We start from the raw sequence: 14,237 nt of genomic DNA on the forward strand, positions 1-14,237 counted from the left end.
AATACATGAGTTAGAAAGTAAGTCATAATAGAGATTAAGACAGATATTTCCTGTATGAGAATGAAAGTACCATACATATAACAGTATTTGTGAAAAACTTCTCTATCAACACTGAGAGTGCAATTCGTGGTTTTAAATATAATCCAGAAACAAGTACAATTCAGCAAAAGCCAAGTACTTAGCCCAATAAGTCAAAAGAAAAAGAGCAGAAAAGTCAAAACATCCAGAAAGAAAGTAAAATGATGGTTTACAAGAAAGCCTCCCTTTCCCATAGGCAAATGCTGCTCCTCGTGTTAGGAGGTGAAGTCCAGTTCCCTTGCACTTGAACCAGGGCTTGCCTCAGTGATTTGTTTCATCCACAGGATGAGGCAGCAGTGATATTTTAAAACTTTTGAGGCTAGGTCATCAGAAACCTTGCGGCTTGCATTTGGGTCTCTTGAAATGCTTAGTCTTCCAACAGTGTGTCCAAAGAATCAGTCACCATGTGAGAAGACAGCCTCATGGAGCAACGCTCAGTGCACCCGTGGAGCCCCAAGAGCCAACAATAAACTACTATTTTAGTCTAGTAAGTGTTAAGTGCAGTAGATAACTGGAAGAGATTTAATAGTAAAGACAAGGGCAGGAATCCATAAAATAGGAAAAAAATAGAGATTTATCGAAAACACAAGCTGGTTCAAAGAAAAATGAGTAAGGTAGGTAAAAGTGTGATCAGATTGATAAAGAAAAATGTTGCAAATTAACAAAATATAGAATTTTTCAAAGGGGGAACAAATATAGCCACAACAAATATTTAAAACAAAAAAAGTACATTATGTTTACTAACCAATAAAATTGAAAGCCTAAATAAAATTAGTAAAGTCTTAGAAAAATATAGAATGCCAAAATTGGTGGGAAGAAGTAGAGAATTTGAATAAACCAGTAAGCACTGAAGTAGTTATCCAGAAAGAAGTACAATTCAGCAATTGTGTGAAGAAAGCCCTTTCCTTCCACATCACCCCAGGCCCAGAAAGAATTACCAGACTTCCAAGTAAAAGTGAATCCTTTCTGATACAAGTTATTTGAGAAAAAAGATGAAGAGGAAAAGCTGCCCAGGTCATATAATGAAGCTAGTATAATCATGATCCCCAAACCAATATGGAAAAGAAAAGAGGTACAAAATTCCAAAATAAATATTAGTTAACCAAATCCAACAATGTACTACTAAAACCCAAAAATAAAATAATTAAAATAGAGAAAACAAAAAATAAGCGAAATCGTGACAATTAACACTCTGGTGCCCCCTTGCCCTCTTTTCCCTTTTTTGCAGTGAATGTCACCCTAGTATATTATGTATTGTATGTCTGTTGTTTAATGTCTCTCTCCCCAATTAGAACATAAGCATCATGAAAACATGAAACAGTCTGTTTGGCTGACAGACTCTAGGCTTCTGCAACAGTTCCTGCTCTGCAGAAACGGTGCTCTGCAAAAGCAGACCAGAACAGATGCAGAGAGCGCACTAGACATGAGCGAGCCAGAGCCCAGCCCTGGTCCTAATCTATTCCCAAGGCATGAAGGTAGCCCAGTCATTGCATTTTTCTTGCTTGTTGAAGTTGTTTTGAATTTGTTTTCTTTTGCTTGCAACCAAAACTCCTTTCCAGTGCAAACCTCATCTGGAAAGGCTCCTCCTTGCATCTCAAATGATGTTTCCTTTTAACTGAAGGGTGATCATGGAGTCTGGTCTCCCTGTGTCCTAGTCTGGGAGTGGGGGTGAGCAGCATCTTCTCCTTAGCTGCCATTAGCCAGTGGTGATTCTGCCTAGCGATGGTGGTGGCTAAGAATGGGCCCATCTTGGATGGAGCCCCAGCAAAGTGAGTGGGCAACACAACTGCCTCTTTCTGAAGGATTTCCTGCCTCCCCAGTTGACAGATAACCACAGACATTCCTTTGGGAATGGTACATGACGTTCTTTCCTGAGGGGCAGGTAGGCGTCTAGTGAGCAGCTGAGTTGCGGAGGAACAGGACTTCTAATGCTGCTTTGGTCACTCCTCTGAACCATACAATGGAAGGTTTGTAAGGAGGGTGTTCCTCATGTTCTTTCCCACTCTTTTACCTCTTTTCTCCTTCCCAATTCCTCTCCATTTTCTGAAGCTCTTTTCTTTCAGGTCCCCCAGACTGGACTTGCCCCAAGGGACAGGGGACCCTTGTCTCCTCATCCCCTTCTCGGAGCCCAAGTCTCCACTGCTCAGTCAGAGCTGCTCCAAAGTGGGGTGGGGGAGACACGGTCTGAGCGCAGCTTAGCCTTTGACTCCGCTGCTGTTTCCTGGGTATGCAAGTGTGGAAGAGTTCCTTAACATCTTTGTGCTTCAGTTTCCACATTTGTAAAATGGGAGCAACAACTGCCACCCAGAGTTGTCATTAGAATGAAAGGAGCCAATGTATGTAAAGCACACAGGTCAGTCGCAAGCACATGGCAAATGTCCCGTGGGTCACTCGCTGCTGCTGTTCCCGCTGCTCTGACTCCCGGAGGTAGGGCCCCCGAGACACGTCGGCTCTGCAACCCCACCTCTCCAGCAAACAGGTCCCTTTCTGCCAGACTAGTCTCACTAACCCATTTCATTTTTGCCATCTCTTTGTATTTTAACCCTTTCTAGGATTACACTGAAAACTCCTTAAGGGAAAGAAGTCCCTTTTGAGACTCTGCAAGAACCTTATCACCTCTTCCCGAGGCCACGGTCATGACTTACTGGCTGGTCTCCTCCAGGGACGATGTCTTTCAAGCCACTTTCTGACCTGCTTCTTGCATTATCTTACTAAAGCAAATGTCTCTTGTTCAAAACAACCTAAAGATGGGTTATAAAATCCCAACTATTAGGAATGAAGTTCTAGGCTAGTACTATTTATTAGAAATACAGGAAAGCCACATATATAATTTAAATTTTTCAAGAAGTCACATTAAAAAGTGAAAAGGAACAGGTGAACTTAATTTTAACAATATATTTTATTTAACCTGATATATTCAAAATACATTATCATTTCTCTATGTAAGCAAGTAATTTTTTTTAGATATTTTAAATCCTTTGTCCTTTGGTACTAAGTCTTTGCAAAACCTTGCGCTAGTTATTTAACCTCTGGGAGACTCAATTGCCTCATTGGCAAAAGGAAAATAATTGTTTATAGGTTTGTGGAAGATGAAAATGTGATAATGCGTGTGAAGCCCATTATATCTGTTTCCTTTGCTGCTGTAATCAGCACAGACTCAGTGGCTTAAAACAACACATATTTATTACTGCACAATTCTGGAGGTTAGAAGTCCAAACAGGCTAAAATCGAGGTGTTGGCAGAGCCGCATCTGCCTGCAGGCTCTAGGAGAAAACGTGTTTCCTCGCTGCTGCCAGCTTCTGGAGGCTGCCTGCACTCCTTGCTCCTGTCCTGTTCTTCCCGTCCTGTTCAAAGCCGGCAGTGGCGGGTCTTCCAAGTCTCTGCCTCCAAGCTCTGCTTCTGTCATTACACTTCCTCCTCTGACATTGACCTCCTTGCCTCCTTTTTCCTGTATTAGGACTCCTGTGATTACATTGCGCCCACCGGGTTAATCCAGCAACGTCTCGCCATCTCAAGGTCTGTACCCTCACTTACATCTGCAGAGTGCCTTTTGCCTTGTAAGGCAACACATTCGTGCCTCCTGGGGATTAGGATGGGGCATATTTGGGGGCCTTTATTCTGCCTGCCATACACAAGCCAGCAGTGTGCTGGGCCACTGTAAGTCCTCAACAAATGTTATGTTTTCCTTAGAAAACCTTGATTATAGTTCTTAATAACACTGTATTATTTGCGTGTTTGTGCATCTGGGTTCTGGGAACATCTCTTCCCTAACTCCTGCACAGCACACTTTGCATTTCCTTACTAACTCACACAGTTCACTTGTCAGGCATTTTCTAGTGTCAGTCAGTTGTGGTTACTAAGTAACCGGGAATAGTTCCCATCCTCATGTGCGCGTACCGTCAAGTGTGGATAAGAACAGGCGCTCAAATATGTATTAAGTGAATGAACGAAGCAACACAGGTTATTTACACTTGTGAGGACATCAGTCCGTTAGTTCTCCCCACCTTTCTCCCTGGAATGCTCTTCTACTTTAGCTTATCAGAGCTTATCCATTTTTCAAGACTAATTTTAAATGCCTGCACTTGGTTTTTTTTTGAGGAAATGGACGTTTAAGATGCAACTGAACATGTTTTAGCCTTGGTTTGTTAGCTAAGAAACTTACTACAAGTTGATGGCCTGTTTTCTGGCAACTGTGTCAGACTGTATAGTTACTTCCCGGACACTCATCTCTAACCTGGGCTTTTCTTTTGTAACTTCTTTTCTCTATAATTCCCTCTAGAACTCATCTTTTATAGTCTCTGTATTTTTTCTAAGCAGTCCTACCTCATTTGTGAAATGTAGCAAACGTAAGAAAGTAATTTATAATGTATTTCCTCTTGTGTCTGTCAGGTCCTCAAGGAAGCAGATGCCAAGATAAAGTAGAAGTGCAAGAAATCTGTTTGGGGTCATGCCTAGGAGAGATGGGGGGCGAGGGAGCAGGAATAGGCAGGGAGAGCCTTGGGACTGCAGCGCGGGCTGGGCACCTCTGAACGGGCAGGAGAAAGAAGATCCGGTGGAAAAGCCTCTGAGTGCAGCGCCGCTGAAAGGAGGGCTCAGCCGGCCCACAGTCCCGGCGGAGAGTGCCCACGGGGAGTGCTTCCTCGGGCCCACGGAGCAGGCAGGCCCTAGCACCCCTGCCAGGCTCTGCCGTTGGCAGGCACTGACCGGGAAGCGGGGCCTTGGATCTGATGTGGCGGAGCTCACGTGGGCTGCAGCTGGAGGCCGTCAGCGGGCGGATGCGTGCCTTGGCAGGGGGTCTCCTCTGAAGGAGGTCCGAGCTGTGCACCTCCAGGTCTACCCTGCACACTCTGGGAGGCAAACGCTGTCCTGTGGCTTTCGCAACCTGGCCCATACTATGTGCAGTAACCACTCCAAAAGTTACTCCTTTTTTGGTAGAACCATTTGGTAATGTTATAGTAATAGTATTACGCAGGGGAAAGAGCTTGGGATTTAGAGACAGAGCTGAATTCGCATCTCAGGTGTTTTCAGCCAAACCTAGGTTAGCTTAGCCGGAGTCCAAAGCAAGTCATTTAACTTCTCCAAGCCTTTGAGGTCATCTGCTAAAATGAGATTAATAGTGTTTTACCCTCCAGAGTGCTGGGGGGCTTAAATGGAGTGCCTCTAATTCAGTGTCTGCCATCTAGGAGGTGTTGCATAAACATTTTCTCCTTTACTCTTCACTTTTGATTAATATTTTATAGTGAGATTATGTTTTAATAAATACTTTCTCATTCAATTTAGATTAGGAATTACTATTTCTAAAATTGTGACTAAAAAAAGGTAAGATCACATGGCTGAAACGGGCAGAGTCGGCATCTGAACTCAAGTCTTCAGGCTTCAATTTCAGCACACTTTATGTGCTATTGGCAGTTTTCAGGAAAATGAGCAGCTGTGTCCCAGTATACAGCTGCTGTCGGAAACATGTGACGATGGACGGGTGGAATTCAGTGACAAAGTAGGGAGAGATGTTGGGGCTGAGAAATCTGAAAAAGGCAAGTCAGTAAACGTTGTGAGTGAAAAGTGAGTGAAGAGTACTGCGCATAGTTTCAAATAAGCTTATTGATGGAATAAGGAGTTTTTAGATCTAAACAATCTGTTCAGGAAACTGTTTAAGAAAAACATTTTTTCCTAGGCTTAAAAATATAACAGGAAAGATTCTGTCCAGATTCTTCAACTCCTGGATCGATTCTGCTTTGTTTCCTGCTTAGTACATGACACAAAGCATTTGAAAATGGTATTTGTGCAGAGTACGCTTGAGCCAAATGCATGCCAAAGCCATCTACCCTCCACATTGTCATACTTATTTTAAAATGTTTAACTTTTCTGGTTTTGAGATGTTTGGGATATGATAAAAATAGCTTTCCCATAAATGATATGTTAAAGTCATTGCAAGTATACATTGAAGGGCTTTGCTGCTTTTATCCCTTTTACTACTAGAAAAAATATTTGACAAGGCTCATTCTAGTCAAGCCATCTCTTTAGTTCCCACTTACTGTCAACAGAGCTGATCAATTTGCCAGCAAAGCTAATGGATACAAAATGGTATTCTTTACAGTTCTCAAGTATCCATGATGTCTCCTATCTGTGCGGCATTCTCAAAGTTAGTTTCATTCCTGGGGCCTGTGAGTTTAAGTCAACTATAGTTAAAATGGCCTCATCCCATTCTCCCTTCCACTTTTCCTGGGGTATGCTTAGGAACAGCTTGGTCTCTGCACCCACTGTTTTCTCTGGTAACATTTAAAGCCAATCCTGAGCCTGTGCCCTGTCTTCTGCCAAGGGCCTGAGGATGGAGTGAGGTTCCAGACAGGAGAGGGCTGGGAAAGGATGGAAAGGCAGAGCAGGGTCATCACTTTCTGATCCCCGTTGCCCAACATCCTAATGGCAGAATGACGTTCTGAAGAAAAAGGTTGTTGCCCTGAAAGTTCAGGAATCTCTTTTGAACACAGAGTCCTAACTGGCCCTTTGTTTGAAAGAAAAATGTGAGAAGATACTAACCATGTGAATACCTTTGGGATCCTTTTCTGTTTAAGGTATCAGAGTTTCTTTATGAAATATCAATCCAAGGTATTCTGGAGGTTGACATTGAAGTAGGACTGCCTGCAACCCTTTCAGCTTGGCGTGGGACCACCAGACATGCCCTCCATGACGACAAGTACTCCTCCTGCTTCCAAACATATTGGGGAATTAAAAATTGATTACAGCTGATGTACTGGCAAGCAGAACATAAGTTTGATTAACCTCAGGAGGTTTTGCTGAGATTTTAAAAGCATGTTATCATTGCTTTTTTCAGTGATCATTTAGGTGGAGGGAAACTTCTGTACTGTTTTCAAGGTCCATCCTTGCTCAGGAGGCCCATGTGCTTGTACACAACAATAGAGCCACAAGCTGCATCATGAGGAGATCAGTCTTTATGATCTTCAGAAACTTTTTGCAGTGAAGTCTCTAACACCAGGAAAGTTAGACTACGCACACTGTTCTATCATATTCTAGGACTTTCTACTTACATACTTTTTTTCATGCCTTTCTCACATCTCTGTTCCTTGAAATGCTACTTGTTCTTCAAGATGGCCTCTTAGCTACCTCCCAACAACCATAACAACAACAAAAAAACAATTAACAATCTTTCCTAAATTCTCAAGTATTTGGCTCAGACATGTTAATGAAATTTATTAAAAGATTCTCTAGTTATCTGTGCTCTAATTTGATCATTTCTTTATATTTTAAATTCCTTCAAAGATGATTTCAAATTTCTCACAAATGTTTAACTAATGTCATTAAAATAATGGATATTGATGAATTAATTTATATATTTGCAACAATGGGAATTTAGAACTGATCAAAACTTTTGTCAGTCTCATACAATAAATATAATCTGATATGAATCATAAATCAAAAATCTGTCACTTTCATGAATTAACTGTAAAAAAGATCTACTGAAAAACAGTAGTAGTAGATAAAGAAGAGACTAATGATTTTGTTGATTACTTAATAAAAGTTCAAAAAGGTATTGGTTAGTAAGATGAGGTTGGTCAATTTCCTAATTTTTTTTTGTTCTTTAGCATATGTCTGCTTAGGAATATATATGTATTTCTACCTAGTGTATGATTAAGATTCCAACAGTGGACTTCATTATTACTTTTATTTTCCCTAACAGTTATAAAGTTATGATTGTGCTGTGTTAGTGAATTTCTTTCCAAAGAAAACTGGATGGATTTTTAGACCTTAAGTATTTAAATTTTGTTTCTCAGGCAACACCTTACACAATTGTTAGACTTTATCACTGTATAAAAATGTACAGTGGTTTATTGACATGTACATTCCAATATGTTTACAGCTGCAAGATAATGAGGCACACTGAGTATTGCACTTCATTAAAATTTCAGGCTCAAACTTAACCTAGAAGTTTAAATGAAACTGCATTTGTAATTTAGTAATTCTTATACAGGACAAACATTGATATCTTTATATACAGTGTGATACTTATTACATTATATGCCTTCCTAACACAATTTGTTTTTTTTAAATAACAGTCTAGGAAATAAACCAGAATATTCTTCTTTTTATCCCACCTGTGATGCAATTGTACAGAATTACAAAAAGGCAGTATACAATAAACAATGATTATTTTTCTTTTTTGCTTGAAAGCCAGCATCATTCTTAGTCCACGGGTGTGGCGATTCTTTTATATCAATTACCTATAAATGTCCAATGCTTCACAGGCCAATGACGGTGATGGCCACATGCAAACACCTCACAAGTTTGATGTCTTGGTTCAAAAGAAGATAAACCAAAATAATAAAGAAACCTTCTATAGCAAGAATTATGTACATGGTATTATTTGGCATCCTTCTTGCACTGTGAATGGTTCATTCATGGATGTAAAAATGGTCCCGTCCTTATCCTGAGCAGAGTTTAAACTTTACCACATCCGCTTGGGGGATGAAGGCAACTTTTTTCTCTGTAGACAAAGGAATCTGAGTGTTCTAAAAAGTGTGAGCATTTCTGCACACTCCACAACCCAGAGCAAACTCTTCTCCAGTGGGTGGGTGAACAACATGGAGTGGACATTCAGTTCCTTCTAACTGTTTGCCTTTGGGACCTGGATAAATTTTGCAAGAGGCCAAAGAATAGAATTAGAAAAATAATACATACATACAAACCTAATGTAAACATAAATCAGCAGTAAGTTATTCAAAGAAATAATATAAGTATGGTTATAAAATTTTAAAAATATTTTTTTCCTCACAACAAAAATAAAATGTTCACCATAAAAAATTCCACATAGCAGATATATATAACAGTTGAAGGGACAGGGTTCTTTACCCACAAGAGCCTGCCTAGAAATAACTACTATGAGCTACAGATCCTTTTCTACTAATAAATGAATTAGATATATCATTTTAAAGCAAAAAGCAATGAACAAAAGTCCCTCAGTTTAGTGTAGTAGAAAATTATTCTGGATAACAAAATATGGAGACTTTTGTAAAGAATATTTTTCTCCAGGTAAAAACAAACTTAAATGTAAATAAGCCATGGTGCCCCTCTAACTTCTCTGAAGAAAAAGCATACGTTGGTAAAATGGGAAGGTTGATTAATAGTGTTATGTAAAAAATATCTTGAGGGAGATGAGTAAGAAAGTGAAAGTTAATTAGCTTAAAATGTGAATGGTAAAATAACACAAAATATAATAATCTAGAATTAACACCTTGAAAAAGATACAAATTTGTAGATAATAAACAAACTAAGCTTTAGAATGTATAAAAAACAACTTTTCTATTTGTTAAGAGTTATGTTAATATGCTTTATGTCATGTGTTTCATATAATTTAAAATGCATTTTTAGTTCCTTTGTGAATGAGGAGCTTTACTGGGTAGGGAATACAGGCTGGGCTTATCTATACTTGAATATATAAGCCCCTATTAACAGCAGAGGAAGGCACAGAACGATGCATTAGTTTCCTACAGCTAGTTTCCAAAACAGTAATGCAAATATTAATTTTGTTTAAGATAAAAGTCATGAGATTGGATGGAATGAGCTTATCCAAATAACGGGAAACGAGGTCTCATTTAATTTACCTCTTCTAGGTTTAACAACTTCTTTAATGTAAATTAAGGAAAACATGGGGGATAAAAGGCTAGAGTATATGAAGCTCTTAGCCTGGTACAGTATAAATACTCAATAAATGTTAGGTACTACTACTATTACTGAACAACAAACTGTGGCCTGATTTAGAGGGAAAAAAAGAAAGAGTTCCATGTAAGAGTAAGACCAAGGCATGAGGCTGGGTATTAAACCAGACAGCTAATCTCAGAGCGAGAGTGAACAGCTGGTTTCGGCTAACAGATGCAAGGGTGGGAGTTAAACACAGGCCTGTGACTCCAGGATGAGTCAAGATGGGAGGACACCAGAGGTTTGTTAGAAAGGTATTTAGTCCCGTTATGAATTATAAAGTGTATCAGTATCTCCCACTCTAAATCCCCCCTCACACTGCTACGCTGCCTGCCCCTCTAGGAGGTGGTGAGAGTGGTCCAGAGGACAAATCTAGCTCAGATATATAGCACCATCAATGGTGCTCCTGCAAACTGCAGTCCTTGGGTTTCTACAGAGAAAAAATACAGGGTCATTTACTCAACAGTATTTGCTGAGTGCCTAATGTGTGAAGAGCACTATGTTAGGGGCTTGGGATGTAAAGATGTACAGTGGTCCCCATCTTAAAGGGGTTCATAACCTAGCATGATGGTAAAAAAAATTATAGTAGAAGTCAAACAAAACAAAACAAAAAAATGCCTGCATACTTTGAGTATTTACTACTGAGGCACTGTTCCAGTGTATCAACTCACTCAACCCACTGACACTGAGACAGGAACTATTATCCCCATTTTGCAGATAAGGACTCTGAGGCAAAGTTAATTTTTCTGATTCTTAGATCCTGCATCTTTAAAATAGGCACAGACTTTTGACTCACAGGGTGCTGTGAAGATTAAGTAATTATCCTGGCACCAAAAAGGTAGTCAATCAACATTTTAGAAAGGATGGACAGATGGTCTACTTCAGCTTCTTAATGTGGATGCTTGTCCTCATCAATACATTAAAAATTGGAATTAATGGGTTGACAGTGGTTAGAGAATTGAACATTCTGTCCTTCTAAGTAAATAACATGGCCATCTTCCCTGCTCATTTCAAATGTAGGGTCTCCTTTAATGCTATTCCAGTTCTCTAAATGAACAGGTGAGTTAGAGGCATGTGTGAGGCTGGGAGAGCACACATCAATCTAGTGTATGATCTATTTAACCTCTGTGGGCCTTCATTTTCCATTTGTGAATGTGGGGATAATACCATCTATCTTGTAAGCTGTAAAAATTAGGTGAGAAAAGATTTGAAAACGCCCAGGATCACTGTCAGTTCCTTCATTCTGCTAAATCCCTAACTCCTTTCCTGTCTCATTCCTAACTCAGTTGTTTAAAGGGTGAAGTCCTTTTGTTGGCTGACCTGGATGACTATGCGAATGCACGTGCAGAAGCTTTGCTTTTGCCTGAACTATTCTCTTCTGAGCAGTGACCCCACCACTGCATTCTCTGCAACACTTGCTTCATTGCTGGCTAATTTCCTTAGTTAGTGGGGGGTTTTTTGGTTTGTTTTGTCTTTGTTTTTGAACACAGAAGACACTTTCATTAAATAAAGTTGGATTTTTTGATGGCACTGCTTGTCTCTAAACTTTCTCAACTGTAAGTTGGTTATCACCCAAACTCCTCTGCATCATAATGTCAGGAAGCAAGATTGATTTTCCTGGGTTCCATTTATTTTCCAACCACTGACATACAACTTTCATTGAATAATCGTTCTTCGCTTGAAGCTAAAGTGATCTAGAACCCTATCCCCTCTCACTTTCTTCGCTCTCTCCAGCCCACTAACCTTCTCTTGGTATAAAGTTTTATATCTCTTTTCTGGCCATTATCCTAAACATCTAGCCTTAGATATTCTGATCTTCCCTCTTGCAAAGTCTACTGCTTCTACTTAAAAAAAAAAAAAAAGTTTTTAGAGAGGGAACAATGATTTTTATTTGACATGAACAGATAGCAAAAGAGCCATACTTTAAAAATACCTATTTGTTATCTTTGTTTTTAAATAAATAATACATTTCCCATGGTTTAAAAATGAAAATATTAAAAAAATTACATATAATTTAAGTTACTTTTCCCCATCTGTACCCCATCTTCCATTTTTCCCAAGACTTAATCAATTTTGTTAGTTTCTTAAGTTTATCTTTCCAGTTTTTAATGCAAATATAAATGAATATGTATATTCTCATTTCCCCCTTACAAAAGGCAGCAACCTACATACACTATTCTGTAATTTGATCTTTCATTTAGTACTATCCTCTAAAGATCTTGCCATATCAGTACATAGAAAGCTCCATCCTCAGCCTTTTTCTTTTTTAATGATGCATAATATTTAGTGTTTAACCACCTCCCTACTGGATACTTGTATTGTTTATGAACTTTTATTATTACAAGTAATACTGCAGTGAATAGCCTTGTACATTTGCCCTTTTTTGTTTTCCTCAGATATATAGGTATATCCCCAGAAGTGGGGGTGTGGAAGGGTACATATATCTGCCGTTTTAACTGGAATTCAATTTTGAGAAATCAAATTGCTTGCTGTAGGGTTCCTCCATCTGCATTCTGAGTGTGTGTCCCCAAGCTTTAGTTTGTTTTATAATGACAGTCCCCGAATTTTAAGTATTTTTGCATGTATTTTCCCTAATTTCAGATATTTCTTATGTGAAATTCTCTTCCATGGTCACCTTAACCTTCTTTTACTTCTCTCATTTCCATGGAGCCTGGCCTTTCTTACACCTGTGATCAACAGCCTCTTGACTTCTTCCAATTTTTCTCAGTCTTTTTGGATTCACATTGTGTTTTTCTCAGCCTGACCTCCATAGATAATCATTTCTCCTGTCTTCTCATGGCTTCTTTAATTCCCTTGCTCACTGTTTCCAGCTGCCAATTTGGAGCCATTCTAGATCAAGTCCCTTGTCTATTTTACAGCATCAGTTCGACTTCTTTAAATAAAATCACAAAATCCTTTAAAGTGGTTCTATCATAACTTTATTAAGTCAAATTTCACATGGACCTAGAATGCTGAACAGCAATCCTTTTACTAGTCCTTCGTTTACTGTTTCTTATTCCCCAAGTTATAGTCCCCATTACAGTTCCTGACCTCACTCACAGTGATGACCATACTTTCTACTTCACTTGGAATATCAGGAGCTTATAAGGCCAAGACATTCCCTTTGATTCTTTAGGCTAGTTTGAAGAGGGTTTTTGCCACTTGAAACAAAGGGTTCTCATGTGATCACTAAATAAAAACAGATACATATATATCATAATCGTATTAAAATACTAAAAGCATACCTGCAGGACAGTGTGGTAATTCTTCCTTAGGGATGCTAGTCATTCTTTGAAAATCATCATGACAAGCATTACAAAAATGTGTTGTCCCAAAACAAAAAAAGACAGCCACTGAACAGCAGTAGCGACATTTATATTCCAAAAAGTCTGTGCCATGTTTTGGACACATCTATAGCAAAAGAAAAATAAACAGATACAAGATTATAATGAGTTCATTTCAATTATTCTTAAAATAGTCATATATATAGTTCAGTGATCCATATTTTTAGAGTATATAAAACTCTCAAACTGACTGAAAACCTGATGATGATAAACAGTTAAAAAATTAATGAATAAATATGTGCCTTTCCCCAGAAGGTCAGGACAAAGCCACAAGTTCTAATCCCTGCTTCATAGCTAATCTGGTATCATCAGCAAACCACTTTATTTCCTTGTGAGTCTTTCCTGGTCAGCCAAACTGAAAAATTAGTATTTCACCTGTCTCCTTATCTCATAGCTACACTGTGAAGACTTCTTTGAAGACGGGAAAACCTGAAAGTGGGACTGAAGGTTTAAGAAAATCAAATAGTAACTTTATTACATGTTGAATTATAGTGATCATTTTATGGAAGACAATATTATAAAATGCAAATACAAGCCAAAGAAATACTGTTTTACAAATAATTTGGAAAATTATACATGGCTGTAGCAACATTGGAATACACTGGGGAAAAACCTGCTATACCATCCCCACCACATTGGTTATACTATTATTTAAAAATACGGAAGTTTAACGTTTCTAAAGTGTCCTTTGTAATAAGATGTTCTGCCCACCTGAGCCCGGGACACATCAGAACAGGCACCACAGATGAGCTCTCTGGGATCATAATCATCCCCTTGTCCAGCCTCAGCATCACAGCGAGCTTCGCCACCAAAATATGCCTATGGAGAAAACACACATTCAGATTACAGCAGGAGAACAGAAAACTGCCATGGGAAATGTGGTATGAGCATAGTGAAAGTGAGATCAAGAGGTCTTAGAAAATGCTCTTTTCTACTGGACACTCCTTTGCAATGCCAAGTGCAAAGGGTGACCATATTGTTGCCTGTAGGGTAGATCAGGGTAAGAAATAAAGCTACTTCAATTCTGGAATAGATTCATGCTTATAGTAGGAAATTCAAACATTGTACTGTCAAAATAACAAAAGAATGTATAATATTCCAATTAAA

General features: G+C 39.0%; 1 protein-coding gene across 15 annotated transcripts in view; it reads right to left on the reverse strand.

Moving 5' to 3' along the window:
- Positions 1–7,881: 7,881 nt before the first annotated feature.
- MYCBP2 (MYC binding protein 2) overlaps positions 7,882–14,237 on the reverse strand; it is a 269,203-nt gene continuing 262,847 nt past the window's right edge. For all 15 annotated transcript variants that reach the window (XM_036893768.2, XM_036893769.2, XM_036893773.2 and 12 more), the window contains 3 exons: positions 13,842–13,949; positions 13,032–13,197; positions 7,882–8,716 (listed from right to left, as the gene is read on the reverse strand). In XM_036893768.2, the coding sequence (XP_036749663.1) occupies positions 8,601–8,716; positions 13,032–13,197; positions 13,842–13,949 (390 nt within the window). In that variant the 3' untranslated portion in view covers positions 7,882–8,600. The remainder of the gene's footprint in view (positions 8,717–13,031; positions 13,198–13,841; positions 13,950–14,237) is intronic.

Source organism: Manis pentadactyla, chromosome 17 (assembly GCF_030020395.1).
Source record: "Manis pentadactyla isolate mManPen7 chromosome 17, mManPen7.hap1, whole genome shotgun sequence".
Taxonomy (NCBI): domain Eukaryota; kingdom Metazoa; phylum Chordata; class Mammalia; order Pholidota; family Manidae; genus Manis; species Manis pentadactyla.